The following is a 22,897-nucleotide window of genomic DNA, read 5'->3' as shown; positions in this document are numbered from 1 at the left end:
AAAATCATAACTTACTGCCAATAATTGGGGACACTTTATAATGTTGCAATAATGTATTAATTCATGTTACAGAACCCAAATGTTATTAGTAAGAACTTAGATATCTACTGAAGGAAGTTTACCTTGTAGCTAAACATTTAGCTTCAGACTAAATATTTATCTTGTTAACTAAATATTGAAGCTCAATATTTAGCTTGATAAGTAAATAAATATTGAGCTTCAAAATAAAGACGTAGCTTTCTAAAAATATATTTAATTCATAGCTAAATATCTTTAGAGGGTTAAATATTTAGTTTGAAAGTAAATATTCAGCATTTAGTATTTAAATGGCAGCTAAATATTTGGCTACAAACTAATTGTTTTAGCAAACTAAATGTTTAATTTCATAATAAATAATAAATATTTAGCTTGATAACTAACTTATTTTAAAACTGGCATTAATAAATTAATACATAAATACTTTTAAAAACAAACCCACTTTTTAATATTTTTACAGGCTAAATCATCCAAATTATTGCTGTTAATTTTTGACTGTGCGACTTTATAGACACCTCTGTGTTTGACCTGAAATAAATTACGGTAACTTTTTGACGATATTCTACTAGGAAGCTTTTATTTCGAAGGGTTACCGTAAGGGTCCGTATAAGCGCGCAGCAGAAAGGAATCCGAGCTGCGAGCTGCCGTAACGTCGTGTTTCCTTGAAGTGAAAAGTGGCTGAGTTGACGTGAAACGTGACGTGTCCACGCTGAAATTATTAAACATTTGTTTCCGCGTACTTCCCCTCGCCTGTTGTTGATGAATGCAAACGGGAACTTAATGAAACGGCGAGTTTTAAACGACCAACCCTGGGACGCTGCACTGAAATCGGGACGCGCAGCGGCCGAACCGAACCTTCGGATCAACATGTCAGCCGCTGTTTGTGTTTTCATCCTGACACTTTCAACACTAAACGGAGGTAAAGTTCGGTTGTTTCTGTGGGTCAGTGAACGTATTACCGTAACTATAGACGAACAGTCGGATAATGGAGGACTTACTGTATGTTCTTCTGATTAACCTGTCTGTGTTATTTTAGGGTTTTAATCGGTTTATTATTAATAGTTTTAAGGTGGACTGAGATATTGCAGTTTAATTCAGGTTTTTGTCCAAACGGATATAACACGTTCGGCCCGGACGGCCAGAAAAGTTCTTTATACATTTTTCTATTTAAGTCTGTTCTGGCTGCTAAGTCAACAGATTTGTTTATTTATTTTAAAAAACTATGAAAAATTACATCTATGTCACAAAAATTACACTAAAACCATATATAGATGGTCCAAAGTCCAAAGTGCGGCCCGGGGGCCATATGTGAGTCATGGACTGATTTTTGTGGCCACTAACTTCAGTTCAAGAATAATATAAATTTGCTTCCTCAGCACAATGAAGATGAATCATTTTTATTTCTTATTTGGGAAAAATTATTACCAACAATTTTAGATTTTGCAATGGAAAATATTAGGTACATCTCAAAGTTTTCATGATGATTTTATAACCAAACTTGTAGCAACAACATATACCCAGTAACCTTTACTAAAAAGTTGACTTTAGTGCACCCAAATATTAATTATTATTTCAAATTGTTGCCACATTCCTTCTCTTTCTTTCTTTTTTTTTTTGCCAGGGCAAAAGTTTTTCACCAAAGAAATATTCCTTTTATTTATTTTTTCATTTATTTTAATTTTTCTGTAACATGTAAAATGTTAGACAAAAACATCCAGAGTAAATATAAAGCTCTGGTTTTAAAAATCATTACATTAAAAGAAAAAGAAAAAGTCAGCCAACTTAGGCCCAAGATTGGTTGTTCCACCTTTGGCAACATCAAGTGTTTTGTTGTTGACTTACCATCCAGAAACCACTTGCTGCAGCATTCTTGTTGATTGTGCAGCAGGTTCCACTTCTGCTTTTCAAAGATGTGTTGTTTCACAGTAGCGCATTCCTTTTGCAGCCATTTTCATGTGTGAGTGTAAACGTTGAGTTATTTGTATTTAAAGTGACAAGGCTCCCTAAAACAGATCAAATAGGCAGAACTGTGCAGACTAAGATCTCATTACCTAACAATGATTTAATGCATAAAATATAATGAACATGCTTTGTATCTCATAGAAGTGCCCTAGCCTGTTCAAGGAAGCATAATAGAAAGTGGTAAATAATCAGATGTGAGCAGGAGAATCTGATGCCGTTCCTAACTTTGTTCTCGGGTCTGTGCAGTTGTATCAGGAGTCCTTAGGAGTCCCACCAATGTCCAGGTGACCTCCAGGGACCTGAACCTGATCCTGAGCTGGGATCCACCTGCAGAAGCACCCAGCGGATTGATCTACACCACCGAGTTCAAGTAAGTTTAACTACTATTCTCCTCTGAACGGAGCTTCCTCTGCAGGTGGCTGTTCTGGCTCAGCTCTCCTTGAAGGTTTTTCCAACTTGGAAGACTTGGCTTGACTTGGCTTTTTATCAAAAACAAGGCTTTTTTCGAAATTGGCGTGGTTCCATTCAGTTAATTTATTTTCAAAATGTCAAATTACGCAATTATGTGGTCAATGGAAATGCAGCTACTGACTTGAACAGTCATCAAATGTCTGAGATGTAAAGTGGCTGGAATATTATTTTAAAAATCACATTTACCGTCATAGTGGAACTAAACAGGAAGAAAACGAAGAAAGCCTCTGTGCATGCAGATGTTTGTGTTGTTCTGCTTCTCTGCAGTGCTGCATCCTCTATTCTGATGTGCTGGTGTCAGTTTCCAGAAAAACTGCCTGCAGGGAGTTTCTGAATGTTTCTCTGCATCTTCCTTAAACAGAAAATGTGACAACTGAAAGTTGGAGTCGACTAGAAAATAAGTTTTTTGTCATGAATCAGGATTTTCTTCTGGGAAAGGAAGACGGCAGTCTCGTGTTATCGAGCAAACATGTTTACGACAATCAGCCAGAATAATACTTCCTTGTTTACAGCTAACGGTTCTCACGAGTCGGTGTGGATCACTTTGTGCGTTTCCATTGTGAAATACACCTAACATGTTTCACACCATTGATGGCCTTCCTTACGTTGTATGTCCATGGGACATTGGTACAGTTTGGGTTGAACCTTGCCTGCCCCTTGAAAGTCCAACCTGTGAGAGTCCTGAATACGCCGGACCATAAAATGTTTTACCGCTCAGTGGAGAACGAGGCATGAGACCAACTGATATCAGGAAATCCCCCTTACTTTTCTCCTAATGATCTTCTCTGGATCACTGAAGTTTTCTGTGGGATCTGACTCCGATATATCAGGAGCGGATCTTGTCCAGTCCTGTAACTTGGGAGGCAGAGTCTCCATGGATCTGACGCTTCTATCTAGAACAGGGGTGGGCACTCCTGGTCCTCGAGGGCCGGTGTCCTGCAACTCTTAGATGTCTCCCTGGTCCAACACACCTGAATCCAACAGCTGAATCTCCTCCTAAGTGCAGTCAAGTTCTCCAGAGTCCTGTTAACGACCTCATTATTTGACTCAGGTGTGTTGAAGTAGAGATGCATCTAAAAGTTGCAGGACACCGGCCCTCGAGGACCAGGAGTGCCCACCCCTGATCTAGAACATCGATTCGACTGAGATCTGAAGAATTTGGAAGCCAAGAGAATACCTCAAACTGGCTGTTGTCTTCTTCAGACCATTCAGGAAGCCTCAGCCCTCCACTTCTGACTTTATCAATTTCTTTAATCATTGAGGAAAACTTTTACCTACTCATCTCTCCAGTATCACTTCACCTCACTGACGTTTTCGCAGCTCTCTAGAGGTTCCACCACAGCGTTTCAATCAGGCTGAGGTCTTGATGTTCACTAGGTCATTGCAGAACCTTTATTTATTTCTTGTTCAGCCATTCTGTTGTAGATCTGCTGTTGTCTGATCTACTGAGGAGATCAGAGTCGACTTAGTGAATGCAGACTGCCCTGGTTGTAAAACAGACCTAAATCTTTTTCAAACATGGTGATGTGTATTGTAGCCAAACATCTACTTTGGTTCCAGCTGTCCCAATAACATTGTTCATTCAGGTGCAGCTTTGCACAGAGTCATACGACCGTAACCCTTAAATACAAACCGTCTATTTAAGATTCATCATTCTACAGAAAGGCAGTCTTTTCAAGACTATTATCTCAGACTCTACTGGTCTTAGTTAGCAGAGGAGCAGCACCAGTTGCTCCTCTGAAGTCATTGTTAATGTCTTCTCTTATTGCCGTTGAATTTGCAGAGCAGCAAAGTTCACCTTCTGCAGAGGCGATCAGTTAATTATCTGATCGGCTGCACATGGTTGCTACCTCAAATCTTAAATCCACTGAGAGTTGTGAGGATGGATTTAGCTTCTCCCAGAACTGTATTGACAGCCACTGTTGTCATATTGGTTATTAAACCGGCTCCTTAGCTTTGACTAGTTGTCCATTATAAATGCTTGTTTTATGATTTGTTTGCTTTTTTTCCTGTCATTATCAAACTGTGTGTCCTTTTATCCCTTGTTTTGTCTCAGGAATTCTATTGGAATCCACAAACCAGGCTGCGTGAACATCACAACCTTTCAATGTGAGCTCAGCAATTTTGGCATCAGTCTGTATGGGACATACAGTGGGAAAGTCCGGGCTCTGCTGGGAGAAGAGACCTCAGCCTGGGTGGAGAGTAAAAACATCACTTTGGATACAGAAAGTAAGTCTTTAACACACATACCCCAAAAGTTCACCTAAGCATCAGTTTTAGATCTGGCAACAAAAGTGATTGGTGGTGCATGTTTCCAAGCAATCCAGAAATGAATTCTGATCTTTTTCTCTGCAGCCCTGATCAGTCCTCCCAGCGTGTCGCTCTTATCCATCGGTCAAACTCTGGAGATCAGCATTAAGGAACCAGAGTTTTATATATCTTCTCTGAGGAATGTGTACAGCAAAGTCAGCTACAACATCACCTACTGGAAGGACGACCAGGAGATGATGCAGGTTAAATCGGTTCATGGAAAACCCGAATGTTGATCAGGTTACTGAGTGCATGTGAATTCAACACCAACAGGCTGAAGGTGCAGCTGTTTGTCTGGCTGATTAGACTGAAGAAATGGCCCTCTGGTGCCACCTGCTGGATTTTTAGAGAAACAACAGCAGTTGATCATCAGCATGTCCATCAATCCGTCTCATCATTGATTGATTGATCAATCAATCAATCTGCCTGTCTATCCATCCGTACATCCAGTTGTATCTCCATTCATCCTTCTATAGATCCCTTCATTGATCCATCCATTCATCTGCCTGTCTATCATCCATCCATCTCATTATCATTTCATCCAATTGTATATTTATTCATGCATTTGTTCTTTCATTGATTGATCAATCGATCTGCCTAACTACTCGTCCATCCACCAATCCATCTATTCATTCATTCATCCATCCATCTATCCACCATCTATCCAATTATATCTCCATTCATCATTTGGTCTGTTCATCCATCCATCTCTTTATCCATCCACCCATGAAAGATTGGTTTTATTGATCATTACCTGGTCTCCTCTACCAGTCTGAGGCTGCTTCAAACTGACTGCCTCTCTGTCACCCCCTGCAGGAGAAAACCCTCAGCAACATCGTCCAGGACCGGGTCATTTTAGATGAACTGGATCCCTTGACCAAGTACTGCGTACAGGTCCGCATCATCACCCTCAGAAACAAGAACCCCAGCGAGCCCAGCGGCGTCCTGTGTGAGAGGACCGGCGACACTGGTACCCTCTTTGTGTTTGACAGTAATCAGTGAGGAAGTCCATAAGGACAGAACAGGGATGCAAGTTATCGATTAATGAGTTGATCTACAGTTGATTGATCTTATCAATTGATTGACTAATTGATAAGCAGCTATTTTCTTAACAACATGAGTTTATTTTATGACTGGTATTTATTGATGTTTTCACTGAACAAACAGTGGAGCAAATAGTAAAATTATGAATCCTGACAGTTATGACTCTATTGGGGGGAGGTTAAACGTCCTTAATTAGAATGATTAATGACAACAAAAAGTCTAAGCTTTCATCATAAGAAATTTATCACAATGCATGATAAACCATATGATGAAACCCTACCCCTAAACCTGAGTAAAGTGGAGTTTGTTCTAATTTCATGTTCAGAGGTGGAAAAGTTCTCCAGACCAATCACAGTCTCTGTTTCAGACAACTCTCCGATGGTTGCAGCTGTGATCGTATGTGTCGTCATCGCAGTGGCTGTGGTTATGACAGTGTTGGCTGTAGTGAAATGGAAAAGTATTTCCCATTTCTTATGGCCAAAGGTTTCTCTTCCACGGCACTTTGAAAAGGTGCGACTGCTTTCAGAATTTCTGCCTTGGATTTAAGATTGATGTAATCTAACATCGCGCTTCTTTCTGCTTCCCTAGTCTCTGCTGGACACACCAGAGTCCTCTGTTTGTTTAATCACGCAGCCCACGGAGGAGATCGCCCCAGTGAGCGTCGTTACAGTCGAGGAAGGCAGCCCTGAAAGGACAAAAGAGAGCAGCTACAACAAACAACTAAATGGCACAGTAGGGGATAGCTGTCTACCCGGAGATTAGGTCTACATCAGCGGTTGATGTGACCGCAGACGACCACAAAGACTCCATAAAACGGAAGATTTTGATTTTCACAAAGACCCCTAAACAATGTGATTGCAGACGGATATATGCTGTCATCCTACAAACTGTTTACTGTACCTATATTATAACTAGCTGTGTTATGGTGACATAAAATGTCATATGCTGCATGGTGTTTTTGGAAGACGTGAAAGTAGTTTTCTGGGAAAATTATTTATAAACATGTAAAACTGAAGAAGTTTTCACAACCAAACATTACTAATTTAACTTTTGGTACATTTACCAGCCCAGAGATGTTCAAAACCAAAGCTGAACTGGTTGGTTGATCTGGTTTTATGGTGTACTACTGAACTACAGAGTCTGTTTACTACGGTGGCCCTGAGGTACAAACCACTTAAACAAATTCAAAAACACAACAACATTAATGGAGCACAAATACAACTTACAAAAATACTACATTAACAAAACGGAAAAGGTATGTCTCAGCGTGAGACCTGAGAAGTCGCTGATTGGACAATAGGCATGAATACGAGTCCTCCTTCCGTCGCCGCCATCTTGAAAGTGGCGGTGGAGAAAACGTGCTGCGTGGACTCGTTTCAACCGTTTTACAGTACATAGTGGACCCACTGCCTTTACCTTTCACGGGTAAGAATTAAAGATAATAACGTAAATTTACGAGCAGAATTTCCTGACTTTGTGGCCAGTACTGTTCATTTCCGTGGTGAAACAAACTTCTAAACAACAGAGAAATATTTTCTTTGTAACTAAATTGCCCCAGTTAACTACTCTGATTATTGTATTAGCTTAGCAAGCTTTTTTTTTTATACTGTGTTGTTTTTCTCTGAGAAAACCTGTAACGGGCGCTTTTGCCGTTTGTTTATTGTTGCCATGGTTACCTAGAAGCGCGGAAGACAAGTCGCTGTTTGTGGTCAAACATGGTTACTTTAAGGTAGTTGTCTGCAAGATGTTTGTTATAATTTATGTCGATTAAAATAATTTGTTTGATATAACAGCGAACCTGAAGTGAACTGAAAGTACATTAACCCAGAGAGCAACGCGGAGACCCGGGGATTTCATCAGGACGGGTCCATGAAGATCAGAGCTGGAGATGTTTTTCTTCAGACTCCTGTTTCACAGCTCATCTCCACAATGTCTGTGTTTAGATGCTAAGTCAATGCCCCCATATGGTATATTGTATATTCCTTTATTTAATCAGGTAAACCCCGTTGAGATCTAGATCTCATTTTCAAGAGGGACCTGAGCAAAAATTTGCAATACATAGCAATCATGGTGATGATATATTTCTTTTTCCTGAATGTGAGTGAATCGGGGATGTATTTTCTATTACACTGTTACCTAATTTTTATAATTCGCTTTAATCTGTGGCTAGCCACAGGGCCGGCCCAAGGCATGAGCAAACTAAGCAGCCACTTAGGGCCACTAAGGGGCCCCCTCAGTGGAGCTGATTTATTTTTTTTTTGTAATAATTTCTGTGTCATTATAATATCAAAAACACACAATTTCACTATGAACTGATTTGTTTTTACAATAACATATATTTGATAATGTATGTAGAAATTGGTGGCCGCGGTAGGTACCGCACGCTTCGCCAGTAACATGAGCTGCCGCGCAATGTGCAGAGCACATGTCCAAAGCTCTGGTCAGAAGTTAAGTAAGCAAAACAATGTCTCAAAAAGGGCTTATCCTACAGGGAGGGAGAAAAGAAAGAGGAAGAATAGAAAATAGCCAAGATAAAGGTTTGTTTTCATGTGCCTTGGTAATGTAAAAGATTTGTAAAGCTGCTAGCTTGAAAGCGACCTGGGTAAATGTTATAATTTAGTTTGGTTAAGAATAATTATTACACTTTTAATAAATGACTTCTAATAGATGTTCTATATAGTTTCCAGAGAAACACAATAACCATTTTCATAACCATAAAATTTTTATAACCATAACCATTTTCATGAGCTCAGAAGTTCAACTTGATAAAAAAGGAGGGTGGATGGTATCTACTAAAATATTCCTTGCCATCTTCCAGCTCATGTGACTAAACCAGCTGAGGAGATGAAAAGTTAGAACACTCAACATTGTCTTGTACACAAGCTCTAGTTGGATAACCCCAAGATCGCAAGGTCTTTTAAAAGATAGAGTCTCTGAAAACATTTCTTAAAAATATAGTCAGTGCTTTCAGCAAAGTTGAGCTGACTGTCCAGGAATGACCCAAGGTATTTAATATTTGCCTCAGTTTCAACAGGTCTGAAACCATTTTCAGGTCTTCTTTATGTCATTTAATCATTTCTACTTCCTTAAGAAAATAAAAAATTAATAAATAATAAAGACTTTGTGCTATTCTGATGTAGTAATGTAATTATATTAGTTGTGCTACCACCCTCACGCCACTAGACGCAGTAGCAGGCCCGAAAAGATGCGACTAAGGAGCAGATTTAGACGTACACAGAAAGCTACAGAATTTGTTAAAAACTGTGAACTGAGCTGAAGTAAATAAAAGAGAGAAGTTCAAATACATGCCGAGAGTACAACTCCTCCCTAAAGGTGAAGATATATCACATATTTCAAAAGAAAATAAAAACTGGGAGATCGCGGATAATATAGGAAATGGCGCCCCCTTCACTTCCGGAGTGCAATGGTACCATTTCCAAATAAGGTATGAGACTGACAGTGGTCCGTCCCCGATCTTTCTGTTTGCTGCAACGAAGTCCTTTTCAACTTCTCCGTCACTCCTCTTCTTCTTTTTCCTTTTCTTCTTCTTTTATCAAAGTTAGCAAGTGGTGTTTTGGTGTACCTTACTGCCACTTACTGGAATGGAGTTTGAATCGGGATGCTAAAGTATTACACAGAATTGTAAACTACATAAAAATAAAAGAAAGAAAAGTAAAAGAAATGTAGATATGCTTCAAAACATCCGTCAGCTCCGGTGTGTGTCGGTTCCTGCTTCTATAGCTTGAACAGGCAGCCATGTTGATTAATTTGAAAACTGCTGCCCCCTAGTGACTGGAGGCTTGATTATCAGTCAAGAATGAATAACTGAAGTTCAGTTTAACAACACAGTGTCTTCAGTAAGAGGCTTTTTTCAGAGCCACTGAATTGCAGATTGCTACAAGAGATCCTTTCTGCCCATTAGCATCTATAACAACTCTTATAATATGAGTTGCAACATCAATTTACTTGTGGCATCAATAAAGAATTAATAATTGGAATTTTAATTTAAATAATTATCAAAAAATTTATTAAATGCGTGTAGTTACAAATTTATCTCATCATTATTATGTAAATAATTAATAAAAAACTGATATATTTGTTTTTTGTAGTACTTTTCTCTAAGTGATATCGATCAATGCATTAGCCTTTTCTTGTGGCTGAGATGTGCTGTCTGGAAGGTTGTATCTACAATTTCATAAGAGGTAGCTGCAGCAATTTCAAGTTGCATCACATTAATATTTCAAAAACAACATTCTGTTTCAATCCCAATTGATGAACAAGGTGTCTATGAAAAATGTAATAATTATTGATAGTTTTTTACATCCCAAATGGGACTGGATCAGCTTTGTTCAATGTCTTTGCGTCGTGATTAGAGTTTTATTCTTTATAAAATTAAACAGGGTGAATGCTCTATTGGTGGTAATGCAAGAAACAACCAGTAGGGGGCGAAAGATGCAACCAAACACCAGAGCCTCTATTGCCAAACTTAAAACAGGAAACGCGGCTAGAGTCAGGAAGCTCGGCGTCACTTCGAGCAGGACTGATCAGAGTCGACAACATCCGAGCCAGCACAATGAAGACCTGATCGGAATTAAAAATAAAAGGTTTATATGGTCAAATATCAACCATGTTGGCCTTGGTTCGCCTCTGCCTTCTGTTTGTGTGCCTTACGGGCAGCGCAGGTGAGTCTGTTTTTATGCTAACATTTGTCTGCTAACCTCATTCGGACCGATTGCAAGTTTCTTAATAACAATTTTTAATCATCTGTATATGTTTATCGTGATCATTTTAGCAAGCCGAATGATTGGTAGCTGCTTTATTTTGAATTTGCTTTATTAAATTCTGCTATTGTTTGCACGCAGGTGATTTGATTGTTTGCTAAAGGTTAAAACTGATCTGGTTAAAACGGAGTCTGGCATGTAAAGTTAAAGGAAAGAGAAAGTGTTTTTGATCAATGACGCTGCTGAATTCCTTCAATGTAATTACATTAAATGGGAGCTGTTTTGCTTTGTATGTTCATACTCTAACATCACACTCATATCCAAGTATTATTAGCAAAAAACGAATTATTTGGGCTAAACCCAAATGCAAAAGCTCGATTGTAAATGCGCATTCCTTGAGCATTATATAATTCAAATTATGTTGTAAACTTACAGTGGATACACCCATAGTCAATAATGGTCAAATTTATGGCCTGGTAAATTTGACGTAGACAGGAAGTTTCTGAACTGATCTGAGAGTTTTTCTCGAACCATCTCAGGTCAGATAAGGTCATGGTTCTGATTCTTCTTTCTCTGAATTTCTTTCTCAAATGAAAACAACTGGAGTTTGAACCACATGGATATTTTTATGGTTAATAATAAGAAAACAAAGCAGCTGATGGCTGATCTTTTTTAATATATACATCTCGCCTGCTTTTAAAGAAAACATTTTCTTCTTGTGGTGCAGATCTTGAAGGTGACTCCACGTGGCTTCACCTTTAATGTCTCCATCCCCCCTCTGGCTTCTTGATTGACTGTACTGTCACATGCCACACATATACTGTCTGCACATTAACTGGAAATGTAACAACATGAAAGTTTAATATCATAACTGGCTGATGAATACATTGAAAGGAACATTATTTACACAATTTTGGTTAAATGAAGCATAGAAACAACATTTTTAGATGGAAATAAATATTAAACTTAATTATATGTGGAATTTGGGGTATTTTCTGTGTCTGTTTTGAGACCTAGTGTGTATGTATAAGAACTGCTTATTTTGGCAGAAATTGGCATATTATTTTACTATTTTGATAGTAATCAATCAATCAGCTTTATTGTCAAGTCCTCTTACATGTCCAGACATACAAGGGAATCGAAATGACGTTTCTCACTATCCCACAGTGATGCAAGACAGGGCATTACTAACACTGAGTAACAATAAAAGACACAGTCTAACTAAAATTATCCTAAGCAATTAATAAATAGATGTACAATAACTAGACATATAGCGTGAAAAGTTTTACAACTGAGAATGTATATGTATATATATAAGTATATGGAGATATACAGAAAAGTGGCAGAAGTGCAGAGTTTAAATGCCGAATTTGCCCTCTATGTTAGGAGGAAGGGCAGTTCTGCAAGGTTCTGGGTTTTCTTCTTCTTCAGAACCTTGCACAACTGCCCTTCCTCCTAACATAGAGGGCAAATTCGGCATTTAAAATTCTAGTGAAATAAGTATAAGACTCTTATTTATGCAACGCATTTAAGCATAAAATTATGTTTCAACTGTTAAGATTTTAGGAAATAGTCTAAAAACTGTGTCGCAGCATTAATTTTGTTTTTAGGGTTTTTCCAAGCAGTGATAAACAAATTTGGCTTATAATAAAACATTGTTTGCAAACTGAGGGCACATTTTTCCCAACAGCCGCGCCGTTGTTTTCTAGCAAAAGAGAGGATACAGTAAGCTCTGTTAACCAACTTTTAAATAGGTCATGTAAAGTTCAGAATGCTTCATATTTTCCTGGAGGATTTTATCTTCTTCCTCAGTTTATCTGATGCATTGAAGCGTTTAATAAAGTGGCTGCTTGTTAAAGTGGTTTCAACTCTTTACTGAAATAGAAACATGAAAATCTCATAACAACAACCTGTGGGAAAGTTTTAATTTTGAACAGTTTCAAACCATGCGAAACATCACAGTTGCTCCTGTGTCTCATAGAAAGTATCGGGCTGACTGGGGCTTTCATTTGGTTTTAGAGAGAACAGAGTCAGATACGATGGCACCCACCAACCTATCTGCTGCTACACACTGCCAATCATCTGGCTGAAAAAAGACTTCTGCATCTTTTTCATGTTTGTAGAAATTATCTGGTCAATAAAACTCCTAAAAATCAATGTATTAGAACTAAAGGAGCGCTCTTATTAAGTGAATGCTCATGTCAAACTACGGTTGTTTAGTTGTTTTTGAATAAAAGCAGTTACATTATGCGACACAATTTAGTTTTAAATCTGTGTGAATATCCTAAGAAACAAGAGCATTTGTTAAAAACAAACCTGTTCTTTCTGTAGAATACTACTATGGACAAAAAAGTCCTCAAATAGTTCAAAACATTGCATTGAATTGTGTTTTGTTGTCTTAAGGCTGCAACGTTTGCTGAAAAATCAAAATTCAGCTCCATAATACTTTATTTATCCGAAAATTAAATGTTGTTGGCACAGATTTTTATTTTTTTATTTTTTATGCATTCATGTTTTGCAGACATTGTTCTTTATGTAAGATTCATAAACCCATATTACAGGAGTTGTAATAATATTTTGAGATTTTTATGGATATAAACAATACTCAAGTATGTGAAAATGATAGAGATATAGTAATTTCTTTTTTGTGGGACTGGGGAGGAAATATTTGCTTCCTTGTCAGGTCCTCTTGGGACTCCATGTTGCCATGGTTACTCTCTTTAATAACCAAAACTGAAAAAGTAAGAGCAGAAAAAGACAAATTTCATGGTGATTCCTGTTAGAGCGATGCTGGGGTAGGGGTTACAATCCTTTAACATCATGGTCAAAAGAACAGATGGTTTTAACTTAATCTCCTCCATGTTGCCATGGTTACACACCTTAATAACTGCCTGTCAAAACTGGTACTCCTAGTGTTAAAAAGCAGCAGAAAGAGACCCAATGATTATTGTGGTTAGGGAGATGCTAGAGTAAGGGGCCTGTGATTTTTGAAAATTGTGGTCAATGAAAGGAATGGTTTTAACTTTTCCTGCTAATTCTTTCCGAATCGTTTTGAAACACTGTTGCCATCGGTTACGCACTTTAACAAACAAACAAAAAAATTAAGAGCAGAAGAAGACCCAATTATCATGATTAGGGAGACGATGGAGATGGGGATAAGGTTCTTGAACATTTGGACCAATAGAGGAGATGGTTTGAACTTGTTCTTTTCCACTCCTCTTGGAACTCCTTGTTGCTATGGTTACGCACCGAAAGTAAAAAGTTATGAGCAGAAAATGCCCCAATTATTACGGTGATTATTACAATCGCTCATCACTGTTATTATCATTCCTCATTGGTTATTAGCCGAAGCTGTTTAGTTGGAAGATGGTTGCTCATAATTTTTGTATCGTCCTGATTCGTTGACTGCCTGATAAACGAGCCAAGATTTCGTTGGAATGACTCTGAATGTTCCTGCGACTGAGTTGCATCTCATTGAACGCCCTGAAAATGGAATATTTTCCCAGAAACAATGACTAAAGGAAAACCCCCAGTCGCTTCAAATCCGAGAACAACAGCAGGTTTTCCTCACAATGGTTCTCCTGGACGAGGAACTCACACCACAGAGAAACTCCTACAAGCTTAGAGAGGCGGGAGCCACCAAACTCAAATTCAATAAAAAATATTATGAATAATAGAAGCATGAAACTGAATAAAGGAAGTGAGGGTTTTTTTTTTCTTGTCATCCATCTTCTCTCGAATCTTTGGATGTTATTGAAGAAAGAGGAACAAGTTCATCCACAGATTAGTTGCTCGGATGGTTTTACAGCTGGTAAGAAATAAAACCACTAGACTGGGAAAACTGGTGAGCTTAAGAAAAAATCAGAACCACATGTGGGTTTTGCAAATTAGGGAAACGGATTAAATAAAGTGCGACATGGTTGTGTCAGGTCCTCGGCGAGACAGAACAAAAACAGGAAGTGCTTTTATAGTACGAATCTCTGCTTGTTGTCGTGCCGACGGACTCCTTCAGGGTTTGGTTGGTACGTGAGATTGTGCAATGTCTTTCAAAATGAGTCAATTCCTCACATGACTGCTGCTGAGGTTTCGGCTTGTAAATCATAGAAAGGCGTTCATCCTTTCAGGGATGTCAGACTTCTTTTCTGACTAAAAAAAAAAAAAACATCCCAGAATAATTTTACACAGAACAAGAGTCCAGAACGGTTTGTCATCAACATCTGGGTGAGCGCACAACGTCTCGTGCTGCTCAGCTCTACCAGTAACAACACGGTGGGGAAGCAACATGATAGAAATGAGGTTTTAGTGCATCCGGTCCCGTTTTGTGACCTTTAGATCAGATTATTTGCAGAACCCAGAGAGTCTGAATCACTTTAACAAACATTTAAACAATCTTAAAGTGTTCAGATGTTTAAGTCATGACACATAACTTTCCCTGCAGGGTAATAAGTGTTTGTGGCGAGCATGGTTATTGATTTCATGATGGAGGATAACTGTGCATAAACAACTTAGGGGTGGGAGATATGCAATAAAAATTTCGTTTTTATTACATATCTTATTTTTCAGATTTTAATCTCTTTTTTTCTGGCTTTTTCTTTTTTTTAAAAAGTAATTACAAATGAAAGAAAACAGTTTCAAATAGTGACTTTAATTTCAATCATCCCTTTTCTGAACTGTACAACAAAGGATGTGATAATTCTTGTTTAGTTATGAGAATGTAGTCATAATAGTAGCAGAATCAAGACGCAATTTTAACAGAAGAACGCCTTTTAAAAATCACATTTTGGACGTTTTTGTACTTCCAGTTGGTTTTCTACTGCTTCTTAAAACAGCAGAAACACTTAAAAAAAACATACAGCCGTTTTCTGACAATAAATTAATGTTTTTAAAACCTTCCAAATGTAATGTCACAAATCAGCAGGCACTGCCCGTTACCTAGAAACCTCACCCGTTACCTAGCAACCTCAGGCAAGCCCAGCTTATCACCTAGCAACCCAAGCAGAGCTTCAGTATGTTTGATCAACTGGTTCTACCGCTTAATTCATCAAGCTGTTTATTGCTTAGTGTGACATGCTTACTTAGCACTTAAGCATAGAAGTTTCTTATTTCCACTTTTCTGGGTTCAGACAATCAGCAGAAACAAAAGTAAATGCAGCTGCTTCATTGGCTGCTTTGCTAACGTCGGCCAATAGCGTGTAAAGTAGCAATGCATCTTATTTCAGCTTCCTAAGCTGCATTTTTCCCCCAGTTATTTCAAATATACTATATGGGAAAAAAGGAAAATAATTTAGAGTAACGTTCCACAGAAAATCTACAAATACTGAAGAGTAAATAGTCTGGGTTTGTAGTATTTTAGTGTTTCTGGAGTTGCTTAAGTCCAGCAACTGATCTCATTTAATTTAATTACTTTTTTTTTCATTCACAGAATAGTTCATGTAACATCTAAAAGAAATCATGAATGGAAAGGAGCAAAAAGAAGCATAAACTTACATATTAACACTTATTCACATTGAAAACAAAATGTAAAATTAAAATTCAACTTGGAAAACTGTTTCAAACATTTCAAATACACAATAACACATCAGCTTATTCAGATTAATATGTTTCTGTTGCAGCTGAAGCAGAGCTGACCCCTCCTGATGACCTCTTCATGTTGACCTTAAACACCAACTACACTCTGGCCTGGGACTGGGACCAGAGCGCTGCCGGATCCGACTCTGCCACCTTCACTGTGCAATACGCCGGGTAAATCATTTACATCTCCACTGAAACTATAAACCTGATATATCTGATGAAGGGAAAAATGAAACGTTGTAAACACTTCACTCCTTTAGAAGATGCTTCACCTTTGATAAATTTAGTTTTTTTCCAAGTATTAATGATTCATAGAGTTCAAATCTGCTCTAAAATCTAACTCTGTCTTTCTGAGGACTTCTGCTGCTAGCTAGTGCTTTAAAATGTTCAGCAATTTAATCCAAACCCACCTGACAAGTTAAATTAACTCATCGCATTTCTCCTTCCTCAAAGTTCTACATTAGAGACAAACAGCAGAAATTATGGAAGATCGGTGCTGCCATAATTTAGAATAAATAAATGACTCATTAAAAAATTACAGGATCGAAAAGCAGAATATGATTTTATTTCTGTGCTTTTATGCATATTTTTTTAATTTAATCTGATAGTTTTCAGTCATCCTTTTTTTTTCTTGAATTTTATTACCACCCAAATACGACGTTTGATTTTTTTGGCTTTAGCCATTATTTTAGGAAGGTGATGATATATTTAAAATTTGTTTACAAATGATTTTACTGCTTTTATTTTATAAACTATGATATATTTTTCTACTGTTGTATTTATTTATTTATTTTAACCAAACAGATTTGTCTGAGCCTGTTTTTTTCAATTTATTTCAATCTTCCACCAGCCAAAATATGGGAAAAATCACAACTTAAAGTCTGGAAAATACTTTATTAAATAAATCTCTTCGTTTTATTATTTTATTGCGTTTAAAGACACTAATTTATTTAGTCAAGCTGCTATCTGGAAATATAATTTTTAATGAGTCATTTATTTATTTCTACATTTATTTTTTACTATGACAGGATTAGTCCTCCATAAGAGGTTTTTTATTTATTTTTGGTAAATAATTTTAAAGTAAAAAGCGTGTTTTCTGAGCTGTTCATTAACATAACCTTCTGTAGGGCAAAACAAACCTACCAATAATCAATAAGTGTTTATGGTGGAAATCAGCTTTAGGATGAAGGGAGTGTTTTATGGGGTTTTTTTTCTAATTTTTTCAGGAATCACAGTCTGAAGAAGAGGAACCCAAAGTGGACCACGGTGTGTGCAGAGACCTCTGGGAGGTCATGTGACCTCACGAGGTCAGGACTGAACTACCTGGGCCTTTATGTGGTCCGCGTTCAGACCAACCTGAACGGACGTCACTCAGTGTGGAAATCGCTACAGTTCTCTCCCGATAAAGACGGTAAGAAAAAAAGTTCAAATCATCCCTCCTCCACCAGAACTTGAACCAGGTGAAGCTAAAGTTGCCACTTTAGGAGTTCTGGGTCAACATATTTACAGACAATGGAGTTTTTTTTTATTGTCTTAAATGCAAAATATTTATATTTTTTGTTCAGTTTTGGCCTAAATACTGAATGTATTGTTCTTTCAGCACATGGCCTTTTGAGTCTGTATACTGCAGTTAATGATTCATCAATTATGAAATTTGTGAAAGTTATTCTAATAGTCGATTAATCACGATTAATCGTTTCGGTCCTTGTATTCAGACACACTCGTCTCTGCTCCAGAAAGTCAGGATTTTGTTCTCTTTTAACTCTTCATCTTGTATTTGTCTTTCCTCCTCCAGCTGTTCTTGGACCTCCGTCTAAAGTTCGGCTTGGTGTGTCTGGAAGAACTCTGGATATTTTCATCACCGACCCCCAGAACAGCTCCAACAGCTCCATGAAGGAGCACCTTAATAAGCTGTCCTATGATATTGTTTACTGGGAACAGCCTGAAGATGGGAAGGTAGGTTAACTTAATGTTTTTCTAAACCCCTCCCCCCCCACTTTTTCTCTCTGTTCTCTGAATTTATCAGAGAACAAACCAGAAACTTCAGCCGCCGTCTAAAAACAGTCACTCAAAACCCACACAACTGAGCTTTGTTTCTGCACAATGTTGTTTTTTTTCACTCGTGCTGCGGAAACTTTGCACAGGTGCTTCCTGCATCATATGAAAGACGACAGACACCAAGTGGGGCAATCACTTCCTGTAGGCATGTAGGTTATTTACTGAAGCTGCAGGACGATTTGCATCGTTTCCTTGTATGCAAACTTGAAACGTCTGGGTGGCACAGCACGTCGAAAAACAAGTTCAGACCCGCATATAAATAATATTACCTGATGATACTGGCCTTTACGAGCTCTCCTGCCGCACTGCAGAGACTAGAAACGATTAGTCGGAATAATTGTGGTTAATCGATTATTGAAATAATTTAATTTAGCTAATTCAGCTAATTTAGTAACTGATTAATAGTTAACTGTCGTATTCAGACTCTGAAAGGCAATTTGTTGAAAAGAAAAGAACATATCCTGTGCAGTAATTTAGTCAGACCTGTACAAAAAATACAAACATGTTGCATTTAGGATGAAAACACCTTTATCTGTAAATATGTTTTAGCCAAAACTTGTCAGGTTGTGCAGTTTTGGCTTCACCTGGTTCAGATTTACATTTCTACAAATGATCAATGTTCATTTAAAAACAACAACAACTATTAATTCTATTATTTACTTGCATTTTTAATGTATTTCTAATATTATATGAAAACGGCTTAAGTAGTTAAGTTTCCTCTTTGTAGTTGAATTACAAAAAAATAAGCTTTTGTTAATATTCTCATTTATTGAGATATTTCTTCTCTCCTTTATGTTCATCATTGTCTTCAGAAAAAAAATGTCTCCAGATTCTGTTTTAAATGTGATTTTTTTAAGTTTTGCCGCGTTTTGTCGTTATTAATTAATTCTCCGTGTGATTTTCAGGGTTCGATGCCGGACACGACATCCACCGAGGCCAACGTGGTGACCCTGTCCAGCATCAAACCCTGGACCCGGTACTGCATCCAGATCCGATCCCGTGACGACTTCTACAACAAAACCAGCACATTCACGGCGCCTCTCTGTGCCCAGACCGAAGGTAACCGAGTTAAATGTGCTATTTTCTCTTTATTCTTTTATTTAATCTTTTCTCGCTTTCTGTGAAGAAATTGGAAATTAGTGAAAATATTATCAAAAAGTGGCTTCGGTGACTTGCACGACGGCTATAAAAAGATTTTAACTGCAACAATATAGTCATAATATTAGCAGAGTAAAAACGCAACAACTTTGCCACAGAAACATCTTAAAGTTACGAGGAGAAAAGGCTTTGTTTCAAATGTTACAATGTTTGTGTGTGATTTTTCCTTTATTTTTGTCAAAAAATGGTCTTAGAAGAAAGTTGAAATTGTCTCTGTAAGACAATTTTTAAAAAATCTGATTAATCGTCAAAATAATAAATGACTAAAATAACCATCATAGAAAGATTAATGAGGTCTGGATGAGTCGTAGAAGGAAGTACACAGCAAAAACACGAAATCTTGCAAATATTTTTGGTCTAGTTTTTAGTGGAAATATTTTAGTACACTCAAAATAAAAAAACTAACTTACAAGTAACTTTTCAGCAAGATAAAGGAGCTTGTTTTAAGTCAATAATTCCTTAATATTGATGAAAAAGTAATAGTTCCACTGGCAGATTATTTCACTTCTAACAAGACATTTTACCATGTTTGTAAGCGAAATAATCTGCCAGTGAAATTAGTGTTTTTTTATTGAGGAATTATTAAAACAAGCTCATATATGTTGCTGAAAAGCTGCTTGTAAGTTAGTTTTGTCTTATTTGAAGTTTACTAAGATACTTGAGCTAACTAGACCAGGTCAGAGCATAAAGAGCGATTGCTGTAAGTTGTCTGTGTTTGTTGCATCAGGAGTTGTTCCTTGGTGGAAGATCTTCATGTACTTCCTGCTGTCGCTGGTGAGCTGCTTCCTGATGGTGCTGCTCTTCCTCTACGGAGGCCATCACTGTTTCCAGATATGCAAAGCAACTTTCCTTCCTAATGAGAAGCTGCCCTCCTACATTAAACAGGTACTGCCTTCGTTTCCCACAGCAGGACATGTTTTTCTGTCTTCCTAAAACGGCAGATTTATGTATTTCTCCTCTTCCTGTATCTTCTTCCTCCAGCATGAGGGTGACTACCCACGCCTCATCGTCTCTGACTACGAGTCGGACCTGTGCGATCCTGTGATCGTCTGCCCAGAGTCAGCCATCCTGGTGATTAATCCAGCTGTGGACTCTGCAGCGCCCCCAGCTGGCCTGGACCAGGACAGAAGGTCATTTGGTGTTCATTTAGCTAATTTTCTCTTGAGTTCTTCAGGGGGAATTAAAAATATCCACATTAAAATCGGGGCTGAAACGATTAATCGTGATTAATTGATTATTTACATAAGTGTCAACTATTAAGTAGTTGATTAATCGTTAATTGGAGTTCACAGACTCAAAAAAGGCAACACATTCAGAGGAGCAATTAACCCAAAACTTTACAAAAATGTGAACATTTTGCATTTAAGATAAAAAAAACAACTTTTCTTTGTTTGTAAATCTGTTCTACCTAGAACTCCTCAAGTGACATTTTGGCTTCTTCAGCCTTTAAGCAACTTTTGCTGTCCAGTTATTAATCTCAAATTTAATCAACATATTAGTAGACAGTATTTTTTTAGCTGCAGTTTCAGTCTTTGCTACAAATGATCAAATGTTTAAGGGACTAAAGGATATTTGTTATCGCATTTCAGGAACTAACATTTTATTTTCTTATTTTAAAAACAATTAGAATTAGATGCTTATTTTTTTCATTTAACATATTTCTAATATTGTGTAAAAAAACAAAAAAGGCTTAAGTGGCTAATTAAAAAATCTGCAGAACGTGATGATTTTTAAACGATTAATCTATTGAATAATTGATTACTAAAATAATTGTTAGATGCAATTAAAATATCGGGGATCTTTTGTGGTGTCAGATAAATAATTTCACATTTTCCACCTGCAATGTGACCTTTGACTTACTCAGGAGACATAATAAAATACCTTTATGTCTATTTTACCAAAATATTATACCAAAAAAATAAAATACCTTTATTTTCTCCCTAAAAATGTAAAGTTTTTCATGACATTAGTGAACATTATGTGACTATAAAGTTTCAAAAAGCTCTTAAATCATTTTGTTTTTCTCTGTAACTGGTTGTGTGTCGACTTTTCTGTTTTAACTGAATATGTCTCTGTGCGCAGCAGCAGGCACAGCCGCCAGAACAGCAGCAGCAGCGGAGATTCTGGAGTTTATTCTGCAGGAGGAAACTCCGGTGGCCTGCAGCCCAAGGTCGCCTCGACCTTCACAGACGTGAATCCCGGTTTCGACTCCGAGAAGCTGAACATGCTGAGCATGAACTCAGAGTTTAAAGTTTTTCCCGCCGTTCCAGACGAGGGAGTCGTAGACATGGAGGTCTGAAGAACGAGAGGCTCGTTTTCCACCTGTAGGGGGAGCTGTTCGCTCAGAAACTGAAAAAACCTGATGGTGACACATGCTGGTTCTGGTTCTGGTTCCACAGGAAGGACTGTTGATGTTGCTGTTTTAATCGTCATCTGTTGTAAATCATGTTAAACTGAAGCGATGTGGCATCTTTTTTTTTTTTTACTTTGTGTCATCTTGTTGTTGTTAACTGTCATTGTTGGCGTGCTGCAGCATTTATTAATAAGCATTAATTTTGAATATTGATTGATTAATGAAACAGGATATAATGAATTTAGTGCTTCAAACTGGCTTACGGCAAACATTTTATGAAGTTGTGTTAGATTGTCCATGTGTGAGCTGCTTCTGTACTTTCTAATAAACCTATTCCGGTCCATGTGTTTGACTCGGCCACCCGTTGTATGGCGGCCTGTCAGGGTCATCATAGATAGGAAAAAAAATAAATAAAATTATGGCAAAAAACAAGGAAAGTTTTAGATTAATCTCATCAATTTCCAGAAAAAAAAGCATGAAAAGTAAAAAAAATAATTTTAGAAAAAAACTCAAATTCTGTGATTAATCCAAGACATTTTCTTTTAAAAAAAAAAAAACTGAAAATTTCAAAGTTTGAACAATCTTAAAATTTACTTAAAACAAAACAAAACAACAACTTAGAAATTTGAGTTTGAAAAGTCAAACATTTGTGACAAAAATTTCCAATTTCTTTTAGGAAAATTTCTAAGATGTCAAAATTAAGCAAATGTTTGACGTTTCAAACTGAGAAATTTCTTTTTCTGTAGAAAGTTTCTGAAATTAATCTCATAATCAGATTTTTTTTCTCGCAAATTTTTGACTTTTCAAGCTTTTTTTTATATATAAAATCTAATGAATTTTGCCAGAATTTTAAAATGATCTACAATGGACGTATTACATCCTGGTACTGGTGGGTTTCATGGCTTAGTTTCCAGTTTTATTCAAAATAAAGACTTTACATTGTGACATAGCAGAATGATTGGTTACATTAAAATATAAAATGCATCAGGAGGCCAAGAGGAAAACCAAACAGGAGAATTATTGAAGTTCTGAAAGAGGACAGGAAGCAAGAGATTGCAGAGAATTGGACTAAATGGAGACGTGGTTCGCCATGGCGATCCCTTGAGGAGATTGAAATTTATTTATTTTTAAATAAATTTAAAATTGTACAGGTCAAACATGGTATTTTATTAAATTTAAGATAATTTTAGAACACTATAGTCCAGGTGTTAGT

General features: G+C 37.2%; 2 protein-coding genes across 3 annotated transcripts; both read left to right on the top strand.

Annotated features, from left to right (window-relative positions):
- Positions 1–687: 687 nt before the first annotated feature.
- On the top strand, positions 688–7,613 carry LOC102219297 (interleukin-10 receptor subunit beta-like). The gene is made up of 7 exons (XM_023336263.1): positions 688–955; positions 2,245–2,368; positions 4,526–4,698; positions 4,825–4,982; positions 5,596–5,749; positions 6,191–6,333; positions 6,412–7,613. Exons 1-7 carry the CDS (start codon positions 796–798, stop codon positions 6,583–6,585), a joined length of 1,086 nt encoding a protein of 361 aa, XP_023192031.1. The 5' UTR covers positions 688–795; the 3' UTR covers positions 6,586–7,613.
- Positions 7,614–10,314: 2,701 nt separating this feature from the next.
- On the top strand, positions 10,315–22,030 carry LOC102232863 (interferon alpha/beta receptor 1b-like). 2 transcript variants are annotated; one of them, XM_023336238.1, is made up of 8 exons: positions 10,315–10,505; positions 16,157–16,286; positions 17,342–17,526; positions 17,911–18,071; positions 19,079–19,232; positions 20,059–20,216; positions 20,313–20,461; positions 21,417–22,030. In XM_023336238.1, the coding sequence occupies exons 1-8, from the start codon at positions 10,451–10,453 to the stop codon at positions 21,628–21,630; spliced, it is 1,206 nt and encodes a 401-aa protein (XP_023192006.1). In that variant the 5' UTR covers positions 10,315–10,450; the 3' UTR covers positions 21,631–22,030. The 2 variants fall into 2 exon arrangements, with proteins under 2 accessions (XP_023192006.1, XP_005798211.1); XM_005798154.3 differs by having other exon boundaries at positions 21,414–22,030.
- Positions 22,031–22,897: the final 867 nt, after the last annotated feature.

Source organism: Xiphophorus maculatus, chromosome 7 (assembly GCF_002775205.1).
Source record: "Xiphophorus maculatus strain JP 163 A chromosome 7, X_maculatus-5.0-male, whole genome shotgun sequence".
NCBI classification, from domain to species: Eukaryota; Metazoa; Chordata; class Actinopteri; order Cyprinodontiformes; family Poeciliidae; genus Xiphophorus; species Xiphophorus maculatus.
This window is presented reverse-complemented; position numbering and strand designations above follow the sequence as displayed.